Source organism: Artemia sp. Qi Xiang Cuo, chromosome 12, assembly GCF_049724085.1.
Source record: "Artemia sp. Qi Xiang Cuo chromosome 12, ASM4972408v1, whole genome shotgun sequence".
In the NCBI taxonomy this organism is placed as follows: Eukaryota; Metazoa; Arthropoda; class Branchiopoda; order Anostraca; family Artemiidae; genus Artemia; species Artemia sp. Qi Xiang Cuo.
The window spans coordinates 63,622,260-63,650,145 of NC_142805.1; the positions used below are offsets into that span (position 1 = coordinate 63,622,260).

At 35.2% G+C, this 27,886-nt stretch overlaps 1 protein-coding gene across 5 annotated transcripts in view; it reads left to right on the top strand.

Annotated features, from left to right (window-relative positions):
• LOC148946394 (guanylate kinase-like) overlaps positions 1-19,435 on the top strand; it is a 54,122-nt gene extending 34,687 nt beyond the window's left edge. For 4 of the 5 annotated variants that reach the window (XM_089098436.1, XM_089098438.1, XM_089098435.1 and 1 more), the window contains 2 exons: positions 5,703-5,926; positions 11,764-11,986. In XM_089098436.1, coding sequence (XP_088954562.1) covers positions 5,703-5,926; positions 11,764-11,972 — 433 coding nt within the window. In that variant the 3' untranslated portion in view covers positions 11,973-11,986. Of the gene's footprint in view, positions 1-5,702; positions 5,927-11,763; positions 11,987-18,129 lie in introns of those variants that run through there. The other variant, XM_089098437.1, reaches the window with a different exon arrangement.
• Positions 19,436-27,886: the final 8,451 nt, after the last annotated feature.

The following is a 27,886-nucleotide window of genomic DNA, read 5'->3' on the forward strand; positions in this document are numbered from 1 at the left end:
CTTTTGCAGAATATTTGTAAAATATATAATTTGGGAATTTTGGGAACAGAATATTTGTAAAATATATAATTTGGGCTAAATATTTGCAAATTAGAGGGGGGGGGGTAAAGTATTTAGACAGAGTGGAGTTAAAAAACAATTCTTACTTCATAATATGTAGAATAATTGTACCTAAAACAATTTGCATGCAGACCCGCTATACTTTACTATACTTTAAACTGTTTCAAAATCCCATATCAGGACACAATTCGGAAATACACAGTCGTATGTAGCAGTCACTCTGCATTGCGCCTGTGCTTATAATGTTGGACTTGTTTAAAAACACGTAAAGCTTATCCAGGCTTAGGTTTCTTTCGCTTTATCTTGTGTAGCCTTTGAATTTCTTTCTATCTCCTCATGTATCTTTTAATCTGTTATAGTTTTTTTCCTTATTTTTCTCTTTTGTCGTTTTGACAAAAGCTTCTAGATATGAATTCAAAATATTAGAACTTTCATTATTTTTGCACGTTTTCAATATTTTCATTTCATTTTGATATATACAGTTGAGTCAGGATCCGGTTGTTTGCAAGGAATTTGTTTTGAATTTGGGTGGCTAAACTGAACCGGATCGTCAAAATAATTACGTCTAATGAACTGCAGGACAAAATAATTACCTTAAGTTTCACAATTGTCTCGAAAAAATAGTAAAAATTGGATTCTTGTGTAGACTGAGCTGCTCTTACGTTTACCTAGTGTCGTGTCCAATCAGGATACCATTTTCTTATTTTGTTGTATAAAATAAGGACATCTGATAAGTATATTGGCAACAAAAATGGGAATGACTAGAAATATCGCAATAATGTTTGTATATTCTATCGGGGGGGGGGGGCTGTAGCTCATTCTGTTAATGGCTGTATCTCATGATTGATTTAAACTCTAGGTGGATTGATATCTATCAACACGCCTTTTATTCAAACGCTATAATTAAATTAGATAAAATGTGAATGAGAAGTAGATTTATATGTAGATCGATAACAAGATTGAGAAGAAATTTCGCAAACATATACATTTTGGTAAATAACATAGCAAAACATACAATGAGTAAGAGAGATAGCAAAATTCAAAAATAATATTGGCACACAACCAAAATAATGTCACTTTAGTTGTAAGAATACCAGGATTAGAGACATGAGTGTAACTGGTCAATTCTAACATAGTGTATGATTAGTATGGATGGACTTACAAGACTGAGTCGAGGCTCTGGCCACAAAGGCGCATTGCCTCTACGCCAAAAATGAAAGCATAACAATGTTGCACCTGTAGCCACAGGGCTTCTGGTTCCAACGTGGGTGTAGTATTTTGAGGTAGGGCTGGCATTCCTTCCTCGGTAGTGTCAAGGTGTCCACCATTGTTTTTGCCTATACGGAGAAACCTACCCGCCAGTTTCAGACTGTCCTTTGTAGGCAACATTCTCCCTCAAGAGAAGGGAGAGTCACTCACCAGCCATCAGCGGCAAGTGGTACTGATTCCCAGAGCCAATATTAGTTACAGTTTTTCTATTACCCACGCAGAGCACCTCGGTTCTTTTTCTCACTTTAGATTGCTCTTAATGGATATTTTTTTGGCAACCGTTTCTGGCTTCAGTCCATTTAATCTTGGTAGTGCACTCCACAAAATACCCTGCCTCATTGGTAGATACCGGGCAGGACGTCCAGTGGCAGCACATTGACTCAAATGACCAACACTATGTTCCTCTTTGTGCTTAGTACTCTCAGTGGCACCACGAGAAGGCTATCACCAGAACCCCCCTAACTTAGCGTAAAGAGTTAAGTGTAACTTAAGGACAATTACAAATAGAAACTAAATACGACAGGACCTGTTTTTACAAGATCGGCTGCTCTAGTGCTCTTGATAAATTTGTACAAAATTATACTATTTGGAAATAAAATCTTGCAACTGGATAGGGCGATTATCTCGGTTTGCTACAGTTGTCAAATACAATCTTGTAAACAGTTATTTTTTTTTCCAAATGGTCCTATTGTGTTGTGTTTAGTTAAACTGAAATTGTGCGTAACTAACCGCCATCTACATAGTGTTGAGTCACGGTGAACTAAAATAGCACATTAGTTCAAAGAGCCAAACACATAATTTCTCTTTATCTTCTTCAAATTAATGTTGTATAACGCTTTTGTCAAATTATTGTCATTACATTGTTTAATAGTAAGATGGTAAAATGAAGCCGAAATTAAAACAAACCTGCCATGTAGCTATATCTTAATACTAAATTTTATGATACCAAACTGCGTTTATGCAGCGTTCACATGCAGGTCCACCAAGGCTTCCGCGCCTAGCCATATGTATCTAGCCATGCATTTGTTGGGTGTGGAAGTCTAGTCGGACATACATATTAACCTCAAGTGCAGATAATGAATGGAGTGGTAAAAATAGCTTTCTGATTGGTGTTATTTGAAATTCTGTGCCCGGAGGTCTAGACTCTAGAGCTGGTTATTTAGCTGTAATAATTTGCTGCCAAGTATTGAAGTTTTTGTCTGAACAAGAACTGCCTGGATAATAATGTGTGTAAACATGCAAGTCCAACTGGACAGCCATGTGAACGCCGCTGTAATGGTAAAGGAAAAGTAATTTGAAAATCCTAGTAAACAACTTTGTTGGACAAAATTTTGTCCAACTTTGTTGACAAAATAGCAAAAATTTTTAGTGACAACAATACAAACACAGCTGTTAAATCTTCCAAACTTTTTTTTAGTGAAACATAGGCACTAGTATATTTTATTATATATAATCTATACGCTATTGTCTGATTATAAAAATTTGCTAAAAATGCCGATTCAGGTTTGTACTACATATTACGTTAATGTGAACTTTCACTGCCATCAAAATAGGATTACAGTTCCAGTTCAAGTTATTTATTAATCAATAAAAAAAATTGTTTTCAAAAAACTATCAAATTGATGACCCACGGTGAGAATAACTCTTATAAACAATCGTTTTGTTTCTGGTATAACCGACCCGATTCAAACGTATTTCGTGTGGGAAGGCTTAAGGCACTGGTCAGCTAATTCTAGCCAGGGACTGCATTCAATCGCGCATTTTTTCAGTCGCGAGGCTTAATTTAAAAATCTCTGCGCTATCTAGCTGTGTTAATACTGTGAACGTCTTATTTTGTTTATTTTTTTAGTGTATAATAATACTTCTTATTTCACTGCCGACTGAATTTACAAATGTTGGGTCTTTTTTTGCAATCCTAAGGTTTTCGTTTTTCGACTCATGATGACAATTCCGGTATCATTTGATAGTTGACATTTAGCTTTATCAATCTACTATTACATTTTTGAAATTTTATTGGCCTTTTTCAGTTTAAAAAATATCTTGGAAATAGGTGAAAAACAGGGAGAATACGAAAACTCTCGTAATTCTTGAGCAGGTTTCGATGGCTCTTTTGGAAGTAGTCTAAGCAGTATCACAATTCTGGTTTATTGAATGAATATACCTGAAAATAGTGAATTCAGAAATACAAGTATATTCCAGTACAATTTACAGTTGTAGTCTGTTCGCAAAATCTTATCTTTCAAAGGAACGTAAGCCTGAACTGACTTATAATGACTTCGTTGATTTTTGAATTAAAATCGACTTTGTGGAAGTGATGAAAAACTTGAGAGCCATGTTTAATTAGAGGAAAGCCAAGACAGTTAGTGTTTGTGAGAGGGAAAGCTGGCATAACTTTTTGCAGAATTGCATAAAAATTATTCGTTTCACTTGTTACTTTTCCCTTGAATTACTCATTTCGCATAGAGTAAGGGTAACTCAAATAGCCTATCAGTTCTGTTAGCCATTTGATGGCAATTGGAGACCCCCAAATGATAGGTTTTCAAAAATTTATGACTGACCTTGTCCACAGAACTTGCAGGCAATTGAGATTGTTCATATTATATGAGCTTTGCCCACTGGAATTGACCAAGCCAATGAGTTGATGCAGTGATATCTGTTGGAAAAATGTGGTTCAATCCGAGTTTCTATGGTTATAATGAAAGAAAAGTCAAATTAGCAATGACATCGAAAATGAAATCTGATTGTTTGGATTGGTTATTTGGAAACCTACCCAAGCATATATATTGTAAAAAATATATCAGAAATCGAGATTACAATTTGGCAGTAGCGGGCGGATTTCAAAAGAAGAAACATGTGTGAAAAATCAGTGAAGAATAAGCTAAAAATATATAGGGCCAAATTGCTTAAGAAAATTTGGCTTTCCTTTGGAATTGTTGTTGACTTTGGGAATCTGCAGATCGTTCATGTTTGAATTTTTACGGACTGAAAGCGTTGTCAAACTTAACTATATAATTTTGATCATCAATTTGCACAATTCAACATGGCAACATTGACGAAAATGTGACGCCGCCCTTAAAATTTCATAATTTTATAAGAAACAAAAGAAAAGTCTTACAAAATCGCTGTTTTCAGGTATAAATAGACCTGAGACGGATGCAGGGGGTAAAAATGTTTTATTTTTATGTCCTTAGTGGTTTAAAATGGTTAGGTCAGGCTCCACGGTCGGAATGTCTTCTCCACGGACGGAATGTCTTCTCCACGGACGGAAGGCTACCCAAGGTCATGCTTTTTGGCGCATCGTCTTGGACCAAACGAAAAAGCAGGATATTCTTTAGTGGGATGGAAAGAGGTCGTATTTTTTTTTTTTTTTTAGAAAATTGGAACTTCATTGGAGGTAGTAAAGAATGAATAGTTGGACAGATTGAGGTGGAAAAGAAGCGTGCGCAACTGCTTTGGCCTTTGGTGGCTCTGTGTAGCGTTGAGCTATTAGTAGCAGAATAGCTGCAATTTTTTTTGGAAGAAGGATGTTCTTGTTCTGTTTCCTGAGATAAATTGCACAAATCAAATTGTTCATCTTTGTTTTCTGTTTTCGCTGATTTTAAACGAATCTGCTAACATTGTTAAGGTGTATCATCCGATTTCTGAATAATGCACATTCTAGTGAAATCGCCTTTCATGTCTTGTTAAGATGTGTATGTTTTATTTGTATAATTACACGCACAACAAAATACATGCACTTTTTAGTGCATTTAGAGATAAAACTGTGTTTTTAAAAAGTTACTATTTTAGTGTTTTAATTTTAATCTGTCCCACTGTCATACTTTTCAACTGAATTGTCGTGGTGGTGGGGAATAGGGTAGTTTTTGTGGGGCTGTGGGTCCACTTTGGTTCTATAATCATACATATTTTACATTAAGGAATAAGGTCAATTGATTCCTCGGTTGTCCACCCTAAACTTTATATTAAGGACTAAGGACTTTATATTAAGGACTAAGGTCGGTTGATTCCTCAGTTGTCAAACCTAAACTTAAAAGGCTATTTCATCTAGTCATAATTATCATTAATCAGTAGTTTATTGCAAGTATCGACCGTATTTTTCTTAGCCTTTGCATGTTATACGGTTTTTTTTTGGGGGGGGGGAACGAATAAGGTCAATTTTGAACTTAAACGAGCGAAAACTCAAGATAATTCTTTAATGCTAAGTATAAAAATATCTGGCCTGGCACAATACTCACAAAGGCTTAAGTAAGGCCGAACTAGTGATTGCGTATTGTATCCCCTTGATTGGCTACAAGTTTCCGATAGCCAGCCTGTACTTTATTATTTATGTACATTAATTTGTTTTTAATGATTATTAAATATTTATTTTGCAGTAAAATGGCAGTAGAGAAGGTTCAAAAGCTGGGCAAGATTTGTGTTTTGGACATTGAAAGACAAGGAGTTATGCAAATCAAGAAAACAGATTTGAATCCACATCTGATCTTCATCAAACCTCCGTCAATGGAAGAGCTGAAAAACCGTTTACTCTCTCGTGGTACAGAGACTGAGGAGTCATTGAAGAAAAGATTGTCTGCTGCTGAAGAAGAACTTGCTTTTGGTAATATGGGTATTATTCTTTTGGCAACTTGCCAAAGTTCCCTCTTGAACATCCTTGATTTCAGCCTAACTCTAGCCCCATAATTTTAGGTGCTCTTTTGGGACTCTTATCTTTTAGTGATGGTTCATACAACCACATATTTTTGCCACATTGATAGTTTGGTTAGTGGTAAGTATAAGGCCGTATCCAGGAAGGGTTACCCGGTTTGAACCCTTCCCCCCGAAATTGTTGTCCAAGTCATAAAAACGTTACAAAATGTATATAAACAAATTTTTGATGCGTTAAAGAAATTTGTACTCCCCCCCCCCGCCCGAAAAAAAAATTCTGGATACGCCTTGGATAAGTGATAAAAGCATAGGGGGAATGTTAATGTTGAAATTTGTGAACAATATATAACAATTCATCGCCCATCCTACTAGCATGGCTGCTAAATATTAAGACTTTGGATTCATGGGTTTGATAATTCTGGAATGTCTATATGACTTCAAACTAGATTTTTGGTTCATTCAATGTAAAGAAATACTAAATCTGAATTTTGGCAGATATGCTAGCATGCTAGATGGGTGACGAATTGTGTCCTTACTATTTGTTATTATAGATTGTTTAGGTCATTTAGTAGGAAAAAGTAAATTAAAGAAATAAGATCGAGTTCGGGGTTTTTTAAGACAAACGGAAATAATGGACGAAATAAGACGATTATTTCGAGAAAACAGCCGCTTCTTTTCATCAGCGCTATAAGATAAACAAGGGAACATTTTCACATTTTCTTGGAAACAAACCGGATGAAACAAACTGATAAAAACAGACAACAGGGGAAGTAAACATAAAAAACAATAAAAACCAAATTTGGAAGAATAAAAAAAATGCGAATAAACCAATAACTGATACAGCCAAATTAACAGAACTAAAAACTTTAAAGGCCACAAAAACTAATTCCAAAAACAAGCTACTCACCAGTATCTATGATTAACAAAAACAATGGGTTCGCTTAATACTAGATAAGTGACTGAATTGTTGAAGATTCTGTCAAACACTGGAAAAGTGAACCCAATTAGTTATCTAGGGAAAAAAATACGTCACTTGTTGTCTAATTTTGATATTAAATATGTTTTCTTTTCTATATTTAATGTTATTATTATATAAAAGAAAATTTAATTAACTTCCTGTTGTATAGTTTAGTATATTTTCATTTGTTAACTTCCATTTTTAGTCAGTATTTATCTAATATATAGCAATTTCTCAGATCCAAAAGATCTAGTGCAAAAGAAGATAAAATGTAAAATGATTAAAATCTACTAATGACTTGGTTGAGATCGTCATTTAATAGCGTTAGTAGTTACTAGCTTAGTTAGTAACCAGTAAATAACGAGGAAGACCCAACTACCTTTCCATCATAAAAATAACAATGGGTAAAATAATGAGGAACTAATTTGTCATGACATTTTTTCCCCGGTTGAACTTCTTAAAATATTGATTCTAGGACTATTTTAATTTTTAATTTTAATGATCGCACATTTTATTATATTATATTATTTTATCATTTTATTATATTATTATATTATTATATTATCTTATTTTTTATGTGCTTTGCTGTGGACAGCCCTTGGATATAGAGCCGAAAAATTCATTTAAAGATAAAAAATGTCATTGTCTTTGATTAATTTTCTCATTATTTTATCTGTTGTTTTTTGTTAGTAGTAGCATTAATGCAGTAGTTTTAGTATTTTATGTAGATGACGTTAGTATCGCCATAAAAGAACAAATCATTTCATGACCATTAGGCAAATGCATAAAATCGTATAAGTGGCCATTTTGCCCCAACGTTGGTCTTGTTCGCAATTAGCTACCTAAGAAAAAAAAAACTACGTCACACGTATGTCTGATTTTAATCAGTACTTGCCTACTTACATCAACCTTTCAGATCCAAAACATCTAGTACAAAAGAAGATGAGATGCAAAATGATTAGGATCTACTAATCAGTAGAAATCGTAAGAGAAAGATAGATGACCTTTAGGCAAATGCACAAAGTCGTATAAGTGGTCATTTTGCTCCAACATCTGTCTTGCATTAAAGGGTAGTCCCTGAATTTCATCTTCCGGAGCATCATTTCAACAAGTTTCATTCATAAAAATGTCTTATGCTTTTCATTTATTGTTTTGGGGAGGTATGCACGTCTCTCTGGCTTTGGTTAAAGTCGCAGTGGTAAATGCGTAAGTGGTAAAAGCACCCACAAGTGGTGAAAGAAAAAAATCGAATTTTAATATAGCCGTGTATAAGCCGTGAAAGCCGTGTATGAGCCGTGAAAGAAATATACTGCAATTGTGCTTAGTCGATACATTCGACTAAGCCGGAATAACCCGAATAAACCTGTCAAAACTATGAATAAAATTTACCCTAGTTTAGTTACTGGGAAAGAATTAGTGGCATAAATAATTTGGTAGGTAGTAAAAGGGTAGAAAAAAATTGCTTTTGTGAAAAATGTGAAACAAGCATTCAAAATTGGGTGCTCAATTGGTTAATATAGTACGCTTCAGGAAGAAAAATTAAATAAAAAAGCAAGATTTTTCAACTAAAAGTAAGGAGCAACATTAAAACTTAAAACGAAGAGAAATTATTACGTATATGAGGAGGTTCGCCGATCATCAACACTTCATACCTTACGCTGAAGTTCAACTTTGTTCCAAATCTTTAAGAATGACTCCTGAATCACAAAAGCCGTTTAATTAGAATAAAAAACTTAAAATACTAAAAAACTTTAGCGTAAAGAGTGAGGTATTGAGGAGGGGGTGACCTCCCTTACTACGTAGTAATTTCTGTTCGTTTCAAGTTTTAATGTTGCCCCTTACTTTTAGTTGAAAGATCTTGTTTTTTTAATTAAATTTCTGATCTTTTTTTTTAAACTATTTTTTTTTTAATCCGGCTCACCCTTCATGGAAAATTCCCTACCCCTATGAAAAATTCCTCCATGGAAAGATCCACTCACGTAACCACCCCCTCCTCTCTTCATCAGAAAAATCCATCCTGAAAACGTCTGTATATTTCCCAATAACCAATACTATATGTAAACAATGGGCAAAGTTCATAACTTGCAGCTCTTCCCCCGGGGACTGTGGGTTGTTACGTTATCCTCAAAGACATAGTTATTAGATTTTTTGTCTATGCTGAAAAAAGCGACCATCTAAAAATTTTGATCGGGTGACTTTGGGGAAAAAATGAGCATGGAAGTGGGCTAGCTCCCCTCCAATATTTTTGTTCAATTAAAAAGGGCACTAGAACTTTTGATTTCCGATCATATGAGCCCTCTCCTGATCTTATACGATTCCTGGTGTGATACGATCACCCTTGGGGGAAAAAGATAAATAAATAAAGATGCATCCGTGATCTTTCTTCTGGCAAAAAATGCAAAATGCAAAAAAAATGCAAAAATGCAAAAAATGCAAGAATCAGAACGAGTCAAAAATGAAAGTGCAAAAGAAAAAAACGAACTTATGTACATAATGGTAGATACTGGAGAATAAACCGGTTTTTATCTGTCTGTATTAAGAGACAATTAGCTTATGCTCATTGGAAAACAAATGTCAGGTGACAGAATACATTGGACTTACATAATTTTGTCTATATATTTGCACATTACGGGTGGGGAAGGGGGTAAAGTATTTGGACAGCTTGCAGTTAGAAAACAATCCTTACTTCATAATATGCAGAATATTTGTAGCTAACCCAATTTGCATGCAGACCCGATGTACTCCCCCACCCCCACCCCCTAATGTGCGAAAATATAGCTCAAATTTGTTTCTAAAGTATTAATTTTCATTATATTTTATTATATTTCATTAGGATTGACTTAACTTCACTTCTCGAGTGTGTATCGTTATGTACACAAGTACCGAAAAAAAATTATGTGGAAAGAACAGCTCCATCACAATCTTCAATGCCAACAAATTGTGGCATAAAACCCAGTAAAAAACATACAAAGATGCCGTAAATTACGCAAGGGTTATTTACAAGTCATTGGAACCCTTCAGCAATATATACATTCACTGTGGAGTCCTCCATTGCCCCACAGGAAAAGTAGCCAACAAACAATGATTTATTTGGGGACTGCTGCCTGCTTCTTCGAATTGCATTCCTGCATCAACGATTTCCAAATAAATTTGTTTAGCCTGTTATAGGACATCACTTGCTCTCTAAGGAGTTCCACGAACAAATACAAAACTGGAACTAATGTGTTGCTTTAGCTTCATTCAACGTAAGCGATAATCGAACCAAAAATAGTCGTAATGTTTTCAGCTTCAAAACAGCTGGACAAATTTATCACAAAATCAATTTAACGGCACACCCATCACAGACCCCTGAAGGTGATTTTGAACCATATTTATATGGCCAAATGTACTTTTTAGACCCTGTTGGAGATGTTAAAGAACACCTTTCACATTTTTTTAAATTATTAGATCAGTTGTAACTCAATAGATCTATAGGAAGAAATATTGTGTGACACTTAAAAATTTAATATGCAGAGGGGGCCCCGCAAAAAAAAAATCCAATCGGGCCCCGCACCTAGTCGGTCCGGTCCTGTCTACAGTAGAGATATCTGATATTATGAATCCGGTAGTGGGATCTTCATTAAGATCACTTGATGTTTTGGGGGTGTTTTCCCCTTTTTGCAAAATTGGATAAATTTTCTCAGGCTCGTAACTTTTGATGGGTATCATTAAATTTGATGAATTTTACATATTTTGAATAAGCATGAAATTTGATTCGTTTGATGTATCTATTGTTATCAAGACTCTGTATGCTTACCTTAGTTCAGTTAATTTGTATCTGGAAAATATGGAGCTAGGCGTTTCTCCACCCCCACGCCCCTGCAGAAAATTCCCCCGGATAATCCCTCTCCTCCACTAAAAATTCCTCACATGCGAAATTGAGCAGCCACAGAGAAAGTACAGAAAGGGTACCTCGAAATGTCTATCAGATGTCCTAAGGGGTAACATAATGACCATATGTCTGATTTTTGCATGAAATTGAATAATAAAAACAAGTTTTTTTTCAATTGAAAGTAAAGAGTAGCATCAAAACTTAAATGACCAGATGTCTGATTTTTGAATGACATTAAGTAATAAAAACAATGTTTTTTCAATTGAAAGTAAAGAGTAGCATCAAAACATAGAAGACCAGATGTCTGATTTATGAATGAAATTAAATAATAAAAACAAGTTTTTTCAATTGAAAGTAAAGAGTAACATCAAAACTTGAAAGACCAGATGTCATGATTTTTGAATGAAACTAAATAATAAAATTAAGTTTTTTCAATTGAAAGTAAAGAGTAACATCAAAACTTAAAAAACAGAAATTATCACGTATATGAGGGGGGCTGTCCTCCTCTTCGATACCTCTCTCTTTACGCTATAGTTTGACTTTTTGTCCCAATTCTTTAGGAGCAAGTCCTGAAACATAAGGGTCATTTAATTAGAGGTATTGACCCCTCCCTTATTGACCCTCTATTGTTAGGCAGAGCATCTGTCCAATGTGCTACCACAGGGTATTACCACCATAAAGGGACCCAAAACACTTTCAGTTAGCCTCTAACCAGTGGCATCTTATCAAAGCCGGGAACAGAATTTTGGAATCAAGAGTTTATCCACGACTTTGTTCTGGGGGTAGGGTTACACAAAAACTTTGAAAAACGTATCAAAAATTTGTTTTTATTCATTTGTATCACTTTATTACGAGTCTTTTGATCCCCTTTTTTTGCGGGGGGGGGGGGTAAATCCTGTACCCCTTACCCTGAAAACGGCCTTGGTACAAATGTACGATTAAATGTATGTTTTTATTATAGGTGAAACACCAGGGAACTTCCACAAGATTATAGTAAATGATGAGATCCATGAGGCTTACAACGAGCTTAAAGAATATTTATTGACTCACATAGAAGATGCTAGGAAGAACGGAGCCCGAATGAATGGTGAAGTTTTATCGAAGCTTTCCTCTCTTCTTTATTTTAGTAGTTTATCTTTTAATTTATTTCCCACTGATATTTCTAATTAAATCTTTTTGGTTTTGGTAATTTTATCAGCAAATTTCTGTTTGTTTTAGCACTGTTATTTCACAAAGGCATGAAATGAAGGAAATTTTAGTTTTTAATTTAAGCTGAATAATATAATTTTGAAAATAGGAATTATACCTTCCTGCTGTTGCTATTTTCACTTTCAAATTTCTCCTTTTATATTTATTTCAGTAGCCTACTTATTTGACAACCATTTTCATTCTTTCTTTCTTTGTTTAAACCTTTCTTTTCTTCTTTAAAAAGTAAAATTTCTTTCGTTTTTTTCTATATTGTGAAAGGTTGAAGTACCAAGCACAATGAAAGTGAAATCTGATTTTTTTTTTTGGGGGGGGAATTGCTCAACCATTTTTGCTGTAAACGTAATTACTTAATCCTCATGCCGGGGTGGTGTTAAGAGCATCGTCAGCCTTCTAATGCACTAAAATATACAACAGCTTAAGAAGATGTAGCTTTCCTTTGAATTTGTGGTTGTATTTGGGAATCAGCACATTGTTAATATTTGAAATTTTACGGATGAAAAGCGTTGTAAGATTTAGCTAATTAGTTTTGCTTAACTATTTTCACGGTTCAAAGTGGCAGCAACTTGGCTTTTTCGTAAAAAAAAAAAAAAAAAAACTGTTCTACCTTGATACTGTGATGGAAATTTGTAAATTAAGGCCTTATCTCATATGAAGGAAGTTTATTTTGCAAGAAATAAGGAATCGTAAAATTTCGAATAAAATTGCGTATGAACATATCCAGTATCCAGTGCAAAGAAAAGATGCAGATCTTCAGTTAATTAATAATAGTCATTATTGTTTAATAAAGATTAGGGGATATCAGAGCTTTAATTTTATTTTTAATAATATAAAATAATGAAAAACAGATATTATTTAATAATTAGAATAACTATTACCCAGAAATCAAGGAAAATGTAGGACCTTAGTGGGCCGAGCCTCCCCTCCGGCTTACGTCCCTGAGATATGAGGAATCATCATTTCGATCTACGGTATTAAAGAAGAATGGCAAATTTGCCATTTGCAAATGGCGAAATGGCAAATTTGCAAAATTGCATAAGCGGAAAGCTTATGCAAAGTATTAGTTCTTCATGAAAAATTCAGCCAGAGGTTCAAGATGAGACATTCCAGAGTTTAAGGAAGAATAGAAGTGAAAAACTGAAAGGAGTTCTTCGTTATAAATAAAACAAGATGTCTCAGCTATTCCAAGTCAACCTAAAACATGTTTATTATTTATCATAGTATTATTCCAAAATATGTATCTTTAATTAATAATATTATGTCGATTTGTAATTTTAATTTAAAACTTAATTACATAATTGAATAATAAAAGACTGTCCTTGTTTGACCAAACAAAAAGCAGTTCGTCCACGAATGGGGTGGGAGGACGCTGGAAGGAAAGATTTAAGGGAAATAGGGCTTTTTTGGGATAGTATAAAGAGGGAGGTTTTGGATAGATAGGGATGGAGGAGGAGCGTGTGTAGCTGTGTTAGCCTCAGATGGCTTGGTGCTGCAGTGAGTCCGTAGTAGTAGTAGTAATAATAAGTTGATTTCTAATAACTTAATTATATTTGTAACAATTAATATATGCTAAACATTTTTGTGTGTTTTATCAAGTCAATATGGAAAACAAGAGATTAATTCCTGTATTATTTTCCGAATGACGGAAAAGCATTCCGTCATTCAAGGTATTTCAAATAGCATATCGTCCCACTCAAAGCCAAATATCGTATCTCGGTTTTGAAATTTCTTGTTTTTATTTGGTCCCGAATTAAATGAGAAAAACATGTAAAAAAAATAATATGTGTAATATAATAATAATATATATAAATAATATTGTATGTAAATAACATATTACAGCTCATAGCTGAGTAGCTACGGAATAAATGTAAAATAACTAAATAGCTGAAAAATATTACTGGACTTGAAAAAAATTGTGCAAAATACAAATGCCTAGCTAATAAACAAAAACAATAATGGTCTTTCAGAAAATAATTAATAATAGGAACAAATTCTGAAACGTAAAAACAAAGTTAATCAAACATTATAAAAAAAGTCAGTAGGTCAGAGAAAAATGATATTAAATATATGAAAAAGGTTGATAAAAATTGAAGATATGTGGCAATTGTCAAAAGATTAAAGAACAAACTAAAATGAAAGAACACACCAAATTAAAGTTGATAAGAACGATGAAAGGAGGAGCAAAGTAATTGGAAATGGTGTTTAAAGAAGAAAAATTACTATTCTTCATTGGAAGACTGTCTTGTAATGAAATAGAGTGAGAATATAGATCTTTTTGTTATTTTGTTTCCCTGGAAGTCGGTTCCTTATTGGGTTGTGAGAGGGGTTTAGGGATTGATTAAAACTTTGCGGCTAAAGCTGATGCAAAGGGCGTCACGTCTTGTATGAAGTAGTACAACCTGTCCTCTTGGAAATATAACTGTAAGGCCTTTGTTCTTTAAAAATTATCATAGGGGCTATATTTGAACTTGAGGTGTACAACTTTTTGGGTGTGAATTTGTGTTTTAGTTTTTTTTTATTGTTTTAAAAAGTAGAGTTGTGAGAAAGAGTCAAACTTTAGCGTAAAGAGCGAGGCGCTGAGGAGGGGACAGCCCCTTGCATATACGAAGTAATTTCTGTTTGTTTTAAGTTTTAAATGTCGCTCCTTACTTACAGTTAAAAAAACCTGTTTTTTTTATTTAATTTAATTATAGAAACTATTTTAAAAGAGAAGGACAGAAGAAGAAAGAGAAGGAAAGAAGAAGCGAAGAAATTCGATTTATAACTAATTCCAAAGTATTTGACAAAATGTCATCATATTTTCATTAAGTGTGCTTTCTATTTTGTTTGCTTTCCCTAATACATAAATTAGTAGAGGGTTTGTTCTACGAGATCAAAAAATCAGATCGATTTTGCTTAGATATCAAAGTTTGTTAGTCCGAGAATGGAAAATAATTTTCCAGAAATGAAACTTTCAGAAGTCGAAAAAAACCTTAAATCAGTTTTGACATGCTGTGCTTGCTGTCAAAACTGAACAGCAACTGAACTTGCTGTTCAGTTTGTACATTGTCAGAAGAACCCAGGAACTCAGCTTTTAATTGGTATGAAATGGCTCGAAGGTGCGTTCATATATAACCGGTAGGTGAAAGGTACCTGCATGGAGAATGTCTGTTTTTTAACCCGTGAGCTAAAAACATTTTAACCCATTGACTGATGATTATCATTCACTTAGTGATTCTTAACATCTGTTTTATGGCAGGGTAAAAGTGTAGTTTATCATAAGCTGTTTGAGTCTTTAGTATGCTGACTTGTAATTGTGTGAATGTCTGTTTTTGCTTCTTTGTTGTTTTTCCTCTTGATAACATTTATTGAGATTAGATCGGTTTATACTTCAAAGACCCAAGTATATTACGAAAAATTTTGAGAAAAAAACTATCTTACAGTCCAGAAATTAACAAACCCAGAACAGCCCATTGGAACCAAATGTTTAAAAAAGGATGTTGCTAAAAAAAACTGGTTAGTGAGAAAAAATTTCAACTTGTAGTTGATTCAGGAATGGTAATTATTATTTTCCTTAGTTTCAATTGTAAAATGTTATTTTGAAAACAAATTTGCAGAAATATTTAAAAAGTAAACGTTTAATTTCTCAAGCTACTCAATTTAAGCCCCTTTACGTTGCATAATATGCACTCACTTTTTCCTTTATTAGGTTTATTCTAATTTTGTCCTTTCATTATCGTGTAAATATGCGCTTAAAGTATTTAATGTTTTTTGCACAAATTTAGGAGGTGACTGACAATATTAAAAAGAAAATATTATAGCATAAACTGTACTCATAATGCAAATATAAACTATTTATATTCGAAATAATTAATAGATACAATATTACCTATATCCAGCTACAGATCAAATGCAAAAACATTGTACAAAGGGTAGCTGAATCCATGCTACATAGTGGATAAATTCAGAGGCTATTCCGTGCAAAACAGTATATACTATGGGTTTTCTTTCTTTATTATGTCTCTCATCCCACAACCTATGCATCTAGTAATAGAATAATACAACAAAAATTGAAATGCTTAAATGAATCATGATATACTGAACCGTTTTGGGCATGAATTGATTTCTGTTAACTTTAGTCACAGTAAGTCAAAGAACAATAGCATGAATTGAGTTTAAGTGGCGTCTTTTATAATAGTTCTTTACTAAGTTGTACTTGACGCTGCAACCATGATTTTTGTAGTATTTAGGGTACTTGTATGAAATAGCCCCTACCTAATATTCTTCATATATGTTTCTCTGACACTCGATCCTAATGAAATATAAGAAAGTAAGATTAAAATATAATACTTTAGAATCAAATTTGGGCTATATATTTGCACATTAGGGGAGGGGGGTGAAGTATAGCAGTTCTGTTTCTTTGACGCTCAATCCTAATGAAATATAAAAATATGATGAAAATATAATACTTTATTAGCCAAATCTTAGCAAATACAGAGGTACTTTACCCCACCCAGCCCCCCCCCGTAATGTGCAAATATATACCTCAAATTTGTTTGTAAAAAAAAAACATCGACAAAAAAGGTTTTACTTAGGTTCCACTTAGATGAAGAATGCTAGGTAGGGGTATTTCATACAAGTACCGTATTTTGTAAAAAAAAAAATTATATTTATATATTATATAAATATATTTATAGTTATATTATATTGAGTAGAAAAAAGTTTCTATACCTTAAAATCTGCTATGAGATAAAAGGGTTATCCGAACAATAACAACATTTAGAGAAAATCAAAATCTTTTTAATTATATGTAAGTAGGGGTCTCTGCCCCCGTTCTAGACGTCGTTAGTGTATTCCTTTTGTTTACATACTTTGAGGAAACATCAAACATCCGATGTGGCACGAGTTCTTCCCCAGTTTAATCCATAGGCTTCATGCATCTATTAGACCTTCAATTGCAAGAATCAACAGATGGATTTTCTGGGAAAATACTCTCAGGGAATGGGGTTTGGACAAATTTTGTAAACAGCTGTTTTTTAAGTGCTCTTACCTGTTCATTCCACTCTTCTGTGAATCAGAGCGAGATAAGATAAGATGTTTGTTTCAATGCCTCGAAGGGCTGAATTTGAATTTTGGGGTAAAAAACAACAAACAGGAAACAAACATCAGACGAAATAGGAAAAAAATAACTAAAACTAGCTAAAATACATTATAAACAAAAATCACCGTATTCAAACATTAAGACGTACTGTGTTTCAATCCCGCTTTCTAGGGCTATAATGAGAGAAAGGTGGAGAGGGCAAGGACCTGTTTTGCGGATGAAGGATGACAAATGACAATGATCGTCTTTGTCGGCTAACCCTTTAGGGCCAAACGAAAAGCAGGTCGTCCCCGAATGGGTGAGAGGATGATGTAAGCAGGGCCGTATCCAGGATTTGTGTCAGAGGGGGGGGGGATACAAAAGGATTTTTTGAGGGGGGGGGATACAAAACGCATCAAAAATTTGTTCATAAACTTTTGTTTACGTTTTTACGAGTCGAAAGCAAATTTTGGGCGGGAGGGGGGGAATCCACGCTAACCCCCTTGGATACGGCCTTGGTTGTAAGGAAAGATTTAAGGGAAATGGGAACTTCTTGGGAGGGTGTAAGAAAAGATTGGGATGCAGGAGGAGCTTGCGTGGCTTTGTTGGCTTCCGGTGGCTTGTTGCTACAATAAACATTTTTACAAGCAATAAAGGAAGAGAAAATGAAAGTATCGGTATGCTTTGTTAATTTTTTCCAGTAATATAGGGCCTAATTTTTTTTTCAAATGCGAAGGGGAAGCAGCGAATGTGGAAGAAGATAGAAACAGATCCAGAAAGAAATCCCGAGGTGGGCGGAATCTGGGTGGGAAGTGTTTCGGGAAAAATGTTTTCCCTGCTAAGGATTGTTATTGCATTTAAAATTCTACAGATTTGGGATGTGGGCCTCTTGTTATCCTGACACCTGGTCGCAGAAGGGAAAAAAGACTCCATGATTATTGATTGTGATACACTGAGGTAATTTGGCCCACCCGTGTCAAAGCATCGAAAAATATTTTAATTTAGGACCATCGCTGCCTAGCATGTCTTTTATGTCCAATAACCGAAGTTCTTTCTTTTTAGGTTTTTGACGGCCTTTAGAATCATGGAAGTTCTGATCGAGCCGCAATTAATTCCTAACCTACCTCTTATTTTCTTGATTGATATTGTAATGCAGAAGTGTCTAGTGAAACAATGGAGCCCAGTGAAAAGTTTTGTTTAAGTTATAAAATCCACAAAGTCTGTTTTTCCTCTGCATTCGGTTCATTAGAACCATTTGCTAGTTCTGTTTTTGCTTTTCTTTCAGTGGTGGATTCTCTTTTTGAGTATTTAATGTTGATATTGTTCTTTCTCTTTTTGTGATGCCGCTAGGCCACGATATTTTTCGTTTAAAACAACTTTTTTTTTAATTTTCAGCTACAAAGAAAAAAAAAGTCTTAATAATCATATTCACTGTACTCCTGTCGGAAAATATATGTAACGAACCTTGCTGAAATTCTGTAGTAGGACTCAGTGAACACCTTTTATCGGAGGTGGGGATGTATATTACAAAGTCTAATATGGCCTTTACCTATATTTCCGCTTTCAGTGAATATATTATTGAATGTCAGACATCATCTTCTCTTTTAATAAATGCTATTATCCTTTGTCGTGATAGTATCTGTATAACTTGCATTCAGAAAAAACAAACAGACTAGCTCGAAAGCGCAGCTTCTTCCATCCCCCTCCCCCAATTCCATTAGTAATTATGAAAACTCACTGCCTTCCCCTTTTAAACAAGGGCACCCTCTCAGGGAGGGGGGCCTTAGGAAGTCTCCATAAGTAGTATTGAATGCAAAAAATAGTTTTTTGTAAAGAAAAAAAAACTATCTGTGGGAGAAATGTTTTACCATTGACATTTCCGAGACCTCCTTCTCCCACCCTGAAGCATGAAGGTACGAGTCCTTAAATTAAATAAATCAACGAATTAAATGAAGTTGTTTTCTATGAGATAATGAAATATCTCCTTCTCTAGAAGTAAGAACTTCAAAGAAAAAAATGGTATGATTTTTTAATTATCTCGGAAACTTCTGTTTATTTCTCTTTCTTTCATTGCAAAAATATTGTCTTCTTCAATTTTCATGGTGTGTATATTAATGGTTATGGGGTCTGTTTTCAATTAAGGTCGCTGAGTTTGGCCAGCTTGCACTGAATTTGTGTTAACTTTTGTTCCCAAATTTTTACAGATGAACAATCTTTCTTCAAATTCCTTGAAACTAGTCTTCTTCCAAAGTTCACCCAAACTCAGAACTATTATAGCTATTACGACCCATGATAGTACGAGGAATAAATTTCTTATCATGGTGGTTCCCAGACGACACAACATAGTCAACATAGTCGTGTGGTTTGTTTTTTTAAGCTATAGTGATTTTGTAATTCTGGCTGAACAGATTGTACTCTGGTTTAGCCTATTATATCTTGTTGTTTATGCTGATGTTATTGCGTCTTTTTCGACTGAGGTCATTGATTTGGCCAATATAAGCTAAATTTGTGTTAAGATATTATTCTCCCGAACGCGTTTTTTTTGTAGGCGTACAGCCCTTCTCCAAACCCCTTGGAACTAGCCCCGTCCCAAAATTATGAAATGCTTATAGCAATTAATGATCATCGTAGTATCGTTTCTAAATTTTAATTTATAAGGGAGAAGAAATCAAATGCAGATTGAGTATATGTACAGTTCTTGTCTTATAGCTGATAGCTGCCGATTCATGCAAAATAGTGTGATTGATTATTTTAAGGTTTATTAATTTTGGGATTCTGGGTGAATAAATTGTATACCTGTTTGTTATATCTTGTTATATATATACTGTTTTTACTGTGTCCGTTTTGATTGAGGTCATTCAGCTTGTCCAACTTGAGTTGACTTGGTGAAGATTCCTCAATCTCAGCATTATAGGTTAATAATCCTCCAGACCTGTTAGGGTGAGCTTGTCCCAAAATTATGAAATGTTCTGAATTCCCTAATAGTTATAGCGAATACGGATCATGGTAATATTGCATATGCACTTGTTATGCTGGTACTTGTTAAACGGCACAACATAGAACGATTTTCTTTTCTAAAATTTACTGACTTAGGATCCTAGATTAAAAGACTGTTTTCCCAGGGGAAATTCCATCCCCGAAAATCCTTCCTCCCCCTGCTGAAAACTAATTCCCCTCCCGGAAAATTCCCTCAAATGTAGAATTAATCATCCAAAACGAAAGTAAGACAAATAAGAAGAACATAAGGGATTTTTGAACATTACGTATATTCCAAAATATAGGTAGAATACCTATAGGTAAAATATAAGTAGAATAGAATATAGTTAAAATATAGGTAGAATAAATAATAATAATAATAATAATAACAAATAATACATGGTGTGGAATATCCTAAAATATTTGGCCTGGAGGTGTTTTATCAGCTGTACACCATCCGCGTTCGTCTTGATAGTGAAACCGACCCTTGGCCTTCTGTCCAATAAATGTGAAGCTACATGCAGCCGTCTCTTTGAAGAGATCAAAGTGACAGAACTCACCCTTTCCCCTAGTCAGTGATAGCGCGTTTTGAAGCTGCGTCAATTAACACCTTAGAGTTGACGTTTCTTACATTCAAGGTAAAGTTTTACTTCTTTACCTGTGTCAGAGTGTCTGTCGGAAAGTTCAGGCACTCGGGCATCAGGAGTAGATCAGAAATGGCTGAGTTTCCGCAGCAGACTCAGATGATACCAACTCTGGCATTTCTTCCTTCTGGCGACGTTTTTCCAGATTTTGAAGATTGACAGGAGGAGTTTGACAGTGATTTTACCGAATTGACGGCCTACTTCAAGGACATTTATATAGGCCGTCTAAGAAAGCACCGAAGGCCCCCCCCCTCTATTCTTTCTTGAGTTTATCGATGCGCCCAGAGTGTCCCGTGAACTAACAACTCGGTGGCAGGGCTGGCCCTCTTGGATGCATGGCTCCAGTAGCTACCACCATCCAAACATCTGGAATTCTTAGGAAATCCTGAAGCGCAAACAGGGCTACGTAAGTGCTGCTCTCATACAGTTAGCCCCAGGCCTCCCTCTCCCCACAAGTAAAAGTGTTTAGCTCTTAGTCTTCGAAATTGGAGAGCTTTGCAAACGTATTACCCTCGCCCTCCATTGCCAGTTTTTGAAAGTCATTGCCTACGATATTAATAAATAGTTCTTCTGTTTAGGCATGTACCGCGTCCTGTTTAGTGAACAGGCTTTGATGACTTTTTGGAAAGTTTTCTTTGCTTGAACTATCGCTTGCTTATTTAAAATAAGGAATTCTGTCTTTTATCTCTATGCACTTTCATAATTTCTATGCACAAATGCCTGAGCTGGACCCTTCACAGTGTCGCTAATTTCATATTTCGAAATTATTTTCTTTAACCATTATCTTACCCTGCTATGATAACTCAACCCCCAAAAACTCGACGAAAAATACACAAATAATAATCTACGCCACATATTCAATATCTATTTTTGGATACAGGTAGAATGTTCTACAATCCCTTTCTTTTGTTCATTCATTTTTTGTCTTACTCTCCCATTGGCTACTTAATTTTACATATGGGGGGAATTTTCCGATAGAAAAACGATTTAAGAATATTATAGGAAACAGGTTTCAAAAATGGCAAGGGGATCTAGGGGTCGTACGCTTGCAAAATCCGAGGATTAAGGTCTACATGTTTTTTGGAGGAGGAGGGACTAATTAAGTGAAAACAGCACACATGTAGCCCTTTCTAATCTTCAAGATTTTCAAGCGTCCTGATGGTGGCAGGACGGATGGTGGCAGCTAATGAAACCCTGGATCAGTGAGTGCCACCCCTACACTGAGCTGTTAGTTCGTAAGAGGCTCTGGGGGCATCGATCGTGGGTAAAGCTCAGGAGAACATAGGGGTAGGTGTAGTGACCTCTAAGTTCCTTTTGAGACGACTTAAATGGTTGTCTTCCAAGTAGTCCCTTTACTCGGTCAAATTACTTCAAGCTCCTCCGGGGGGCTTTGAAAGCTGACACGACGTCGCTAATAGGAAAAAATGCCAGGGCCAGAATCATCTGAACCTACAGCGGAAACTCATTGACTTTTGTACCGCTACTCATCCTCGACCACCTGAACTTTCCTGTAAACGCTTTTATATATTTTGAAGAAGCAACCTTTTCTTTCCGCCGTAGGAAACGTCAACTTTAAGGCGGTAATTGTCGCAACTTCAAAACTTACCATCACTAAACAGAAAGAAAGGGTGGGTTCCATGGCTTCAATTTCTTCTAAGAGACGGGTGTGTGTGGCCTTGGGTTTATTGGGGAGAAGGAACTGACCATGGAAAGCCTGGTGACAGATAGGGCACCCAAGCCTCCGAATAGAGACAAAAAAGTTATGGAAGAAGCGCGTGAAGTTTCCTTTGCTCACCCTCGAATTTCTTGGCGGGCAGTGGGGACCTCCTTAGCCTCTGGGTTATGAGGGTATGGTGGTCATCTAGCTTCCCTACAGCATTATCCCCAACCACCTTAACTTTCGCCTGCACTGGCACTGATCATTTCCTTGGAGGCTTCGCCTGACACATTCAAAACTCACTACTCCACCCGCTAAATCCTTCTGCTTTACAAAGATGAAACCCTTGTAAACTTGCTTTTCCTCCCTCTGTTTCAACCCATTTAAGATCTGACATTTTTAGTCACCGTGGCCTGAACTTCAGTAATTCTCGAAACATAATAAACAAAAAAAGATTTCAAAGAGGCTTATATCTACTACTGAAGTAATCATCAGTGGAGTTGCAAAATACCCCAACAGATGCTCTTACGGCTATTCATTTGCAGGTACTATCTAACATGTATTTGCCAATAACTCTGGCCACCACATGTAACCTGATAACTCACTAGCAGGTCAACCGTTATTATTATTAACTTTAGGAATTTGTTATTCAAGGGGAGAGGGGGAATGAGTCAAAAGTAAATAAAGAGTTTTTCGGCTAAACAGTAACCAGAACTCTAAAATACGGATTTTTGATATCAATAGATACATCAAAAGAATCAGCTTATTATGTTGATTCTAAATATATAACATTATCCCGGTTTAGTGTTACCCATCAAAACTTATGAGCCTAAGAAAATTTGCCTGGTTTTAGAAAAAAGGTGAACCACCCCTTAAAAGTCAAGGAATCTTAGTGAAAATCACACCATTAGATTCAGCGTATGAGAGAACCCTACTGTGGAGGTTTCAAGCTCCTACATAAAAAGAAAATGGAGTGTTGCATTTTTTTGCCAGAAGAAAGATCACGGATGTGTATTTATTTGTTTTATTGATTTTTTTTTTCTCCATGGGTGATCGTACCGAAATAATGGTCCTAGAAGATCTGAAGAGGGTACATTCGAACCGAAACTAAAAGGTCTAGTGCCCTTTTTAAGGGACCAAAAAGATTGGAGGGCAACTAGCTCTCCTCCAAAGCCTCCTTTTTCCCCAAATTTGTCCGATCAAAATTTTGAGATAGTAATTTTGTTCAGCATAGTTAAAAAATTCAATAAATATGTCTTTTGGGGTAACATGACCCTCCACAGTCCCTGGGAAGAGGCCTGTAGGCTATGGAATTTCCCCATTGTTTACATATAGTATATGTTATTGGGAAGTATACAGACATTTTTCGGGGGGGGGGGGAAATTTTGTGGTCGGGGTGGATTTCCACAGGGAGAATTTTCCATGGGAAGGAAAATTTCCGGGTGTAAACTTTCTAGGGGAAATTTTACACTAGGGGGATTTGACAGAATTCGTATACGAAATTCGTTTTATTTGTCTTGCTTTCTCTTTGCCATCTCAATTTTACATGTGGAGATGTTGTGGAGATCGGAAGGGGGATTTCCGGGGTGATCAAGAAAATGATTAGAACTTGGTCCTTCAAATGACAATATGCTAAGGAGAAATTTTCAGGCTAAATCGTTCGCAAGAAATTTTACGGAGGGGGGGGGGATTTCAGCGAGAATGGAACTTTCAGGAGGGAAATTTTACGGGGTGTGTGTGTATTTTACGTAGGCGGGGATTTCCACGGAGGATTTTATCATGAGGGGGGGGGGTTTCATAGAGGATTAGCCAGATTTACGGGCATTATTTGAAGAGTAAGGTATTGAGGAGAGGGGTAACCCCTTCATATATGGAATAATTTCTGTTCGTTTTGAGTTTTATCGTTGCTCCTTACTTTCAGTTAAAAAAAAATTGTTTTTGTTATTTAATTATTACTACGACGTGTATTATGATCTCCATGAATTTTTTTCTGTGAATGGGCATAACCAGGAATTTGATATCGGGAAGGGGACAAAGGTCTGAGTCATAACCCGTAGCCCATATATTATCGAACAACAATAGCAAAGAAATAGTTGGTAATGGTTGTGTGTTGCAAAATTTAACTTCAGTGGACGGCAAGAGGCTTAATATTCCCCCCCTTACACACACGCACTGCCCAGAAACACGGAAAATGTGGGGGAAAAATTATACTATATCATGTTTTTCATAGTTTCATGTTTTTCATAGCCTTTGCCAAACAATATTCCAGGGTATACCAATGTTTAACGCTTGAAATAAAACTCATGGCCTATTTTGAAAATTGGAAGACGTTATGGAATTTTCTTCATTTAGACCAAAGCAAATAAGTTGAAAGGGTCACTATAAAACAGCGTTAAAAATGGCAATCTTTTTTCTTTTTTAATTATTAAAAGCAATCTATGGTAAAAGGAATTTTTTATTGATTTTGGTTTCTTCTCAAAGAGAAGCTATGAAAATAAGCAATGAAGAGAAGCAATTGTAAAAAGACTTTCTTCTGAAGACTTCAGTCCTCTTTCCTGTGCTTGAATCTTTTACGGATGTTTTTTGGAACCTATTACGGAATAGTCTTCCTGTATCCCTAAGCAAAGACATTTATGTGTCAAATGATAAATTTGACTTAAAATAGCATACTTTCTTCATTTTATGGCTTAATTAAGGGCAAACTATAGTAAAAGGAATTGCTTCTGAAGACTTCAGTCTCCTCTCCCATACGTGATTCTTTTTTTTTCATAGTGGCCAAAGCAAAGAAACTTTGCTTGTCCAATAAGAATTAGAATTAAAAAATAGGCAAACTCTCTTCTTTTTATCACTAATTAAGTTCAGACTTTATTAAAAGAAAATTCTTTTAAATACTTGAGTCCTGCCTTCCATACGTAATTTTTTGGAATTTTCTTCATACAGGCCAAAGACAAGAGTTCTAGGGGTATAATGATAAATAAGCCTTAAAAATAGCAAACTTTCTTCTTTATGGTACTTATTAAAGAAAAACTGTAGTTAAATGAATTTGTTGTTGAATTCTTATTTCCCTTCAAAAATAAGCAGTGGTGAGTAGTAGTATATTAGTGGCAGTCGACCGCTTAAATGCCTATAAACCACATAGAAGGTCTAATATGTTGTGTATGGCAATAAGTTACAGCGTTCAAAACCTCAGTCAAAGGGTATATAATGCAAAAGTCCAACTGACACCTTTATTGGTAACAAACACATTTGGTACTGTTGCTCATCTGTCTCCGGCTTCTTTCAAGAGTGTTTTGATAAATGTTGCCTGTTAAAAATAAACTTGTTCTGAAGATTTTAGCTTTAGCAAAAAAAGAACAAAATTTGGCTTTTGAAATAATCCTAAATTTCCCTTTGATTACTTATAAGTTTAGACTAATAATCGTTTGTATAGCAAAAGAACTTCTTATGAAGAGTTTAGTCCTCTTTCATTTGTGTACACCATACACATTTTGCAATGCATGCATTCGTTTGCAGGGAAGAGTTGAGCCCCTTGTCTGTTTTTTTTTTTTGGTCTTCATGCACCTGGATTAGGGACTTCATTTGTCGGTATAATATTTGTATTTAGGGATTTGTTTTAAGAAGATTTGAGACTCCTTTCAAGAGGCAATAATTTTTGACCGTGTATTATTTCTATATGGGAGTCTTTGGTTGCAATGACAGTGGAAGGTATCGATCAAGTTGACCATAAAATGAGTTTACATTAAAATCGTCCTCAGGAGGCTTGAGGAACATAAGCTTGAAGTTTCTTATTCTCCATAGACACTTTATTATAAAATGAAGTTTTTTTTTCTTTGTTATGAAATGCGCTGCATGACACATTAGTAAAAGGGTAAATTGGAAAAAGATGGAGTATAAATGGATGGAGCCGTAATTTTTAATACTGTGATTTACTGAAGAAGCACTTATATTCTGTAAAACATGATTTGGCCATGGATTGTACAGAAAAATTAGTCACTTGGTTAGTTGGGGAGCCTATTGTCAGAAATAAACCATGAATATGAACACTTTTCCAGCGTAGTAACAAGAATAATCAGTGTAATTGGTAAAACTAGGGTAGTAATAAGTATCTGAACTCAGTTCTTGACAAAAATGATTACAAGGCTTTGAAAAATGCCAAGCGTCGCCAAAGACTAGATAGCGCGATAGTTTTTTCGTAGACACTGGTTACAGTTTCCAATCTTATGCGTTACACATAGTCTTTGCCGCTAGCCATTATATATTAAACTTGCAAATAAGACATCATCTAATGGGCCACACCCTTGATTGACTGAATGAATCTAATTCTTTCATTTGAATATTATGAAGTCTTTGCCAGTAGTTTTTGCAGTAGTCATTTAAGACACAACCAAAGGTGAAAAATTAAAATAGGAAAAGTAACAAGGAACCGTTATAAGTATTTATCCATTAAAGTTACACCCCAAATATAGATTTGTGGTGTTGGGAGGGGGGTAGCTTTTCACGGTAGTTTGGGATATTTCCACAGTATTATTGTTTACTTATAAGAATAAAAAGGAGAATACACAAAGAACCAATGAGCAAGAATATGGAATAAGGCAACATAAAAAAGAAAAGAAATTGGGAAAAAACAGATGAATACGTGTTTAAAATGACATTACAAGCTACTGTAGAAAAGGCTGAAGCTAACATCAAAAACTAAATTCAGGACTCGAACAACAGAATGCAATATAGCTTTCCTTTTGCACTCTCAGTTAAAAAAAAAAGATAAATAAAACCCGTGCTTTCTCGTATATATCTGTTTTGCACTGTGTCCAAAATTGCTTTCTTTACATTATTTTATTGACAATGTTCAAGAATGTATTGTAATGACATGTTTTTGTTGATTGTGATGTGGAAGGTATTATTATTTTTCGAGACGTTTTGTTCTATGCGCCCATTACTTGAACTTTCCCCAACATCTTGCCGCTTGAAAAACCAAACAAAAGAATTAAAGACAGCCTCGTATTATGGTAACTCAATGCCAGTGGTCGGATCCAGGGGAGGGGCGAGTGGGTGCCCCCCTTCCCTAACGTGGTCCAAAGTAGTGTACTTCTACTTAATTAAAGCAAGTTTGCGTTAAATAAACTTTCTCCTAGCGCAAGTTTATCAGATCAATCTATTTTGTGCCCCCCTAAAAAAAAATCCTGGATCCGTCCCTGCTCAATGCAAAAAAATGAAAATCCTGTCTGTGTCACTGTGTCTCCGATTGTCTTCTTTATATTTTGTCATTGACAATGTTTAAAATGTGTTATACTGACACGATTTATTTTTGTTGATTTTAAAGTGGAAGATATTTTCTTTCAGAGCTTTCTTCAAGGTCTTATTTTTCGATGAATTGAACAACCGAGTTCAAAATAGACTATCATTTCCGCTCTAAACAAAAACAACAAAAAAACTTTTCTTCTTCTGTCACTGTGTTTCATCATTATGCCTACATTTTTGTGTCATTGACGATGTTCGAAAATATATTATACTGACATGATTTATTTTCGTTTCTTGTGAAACA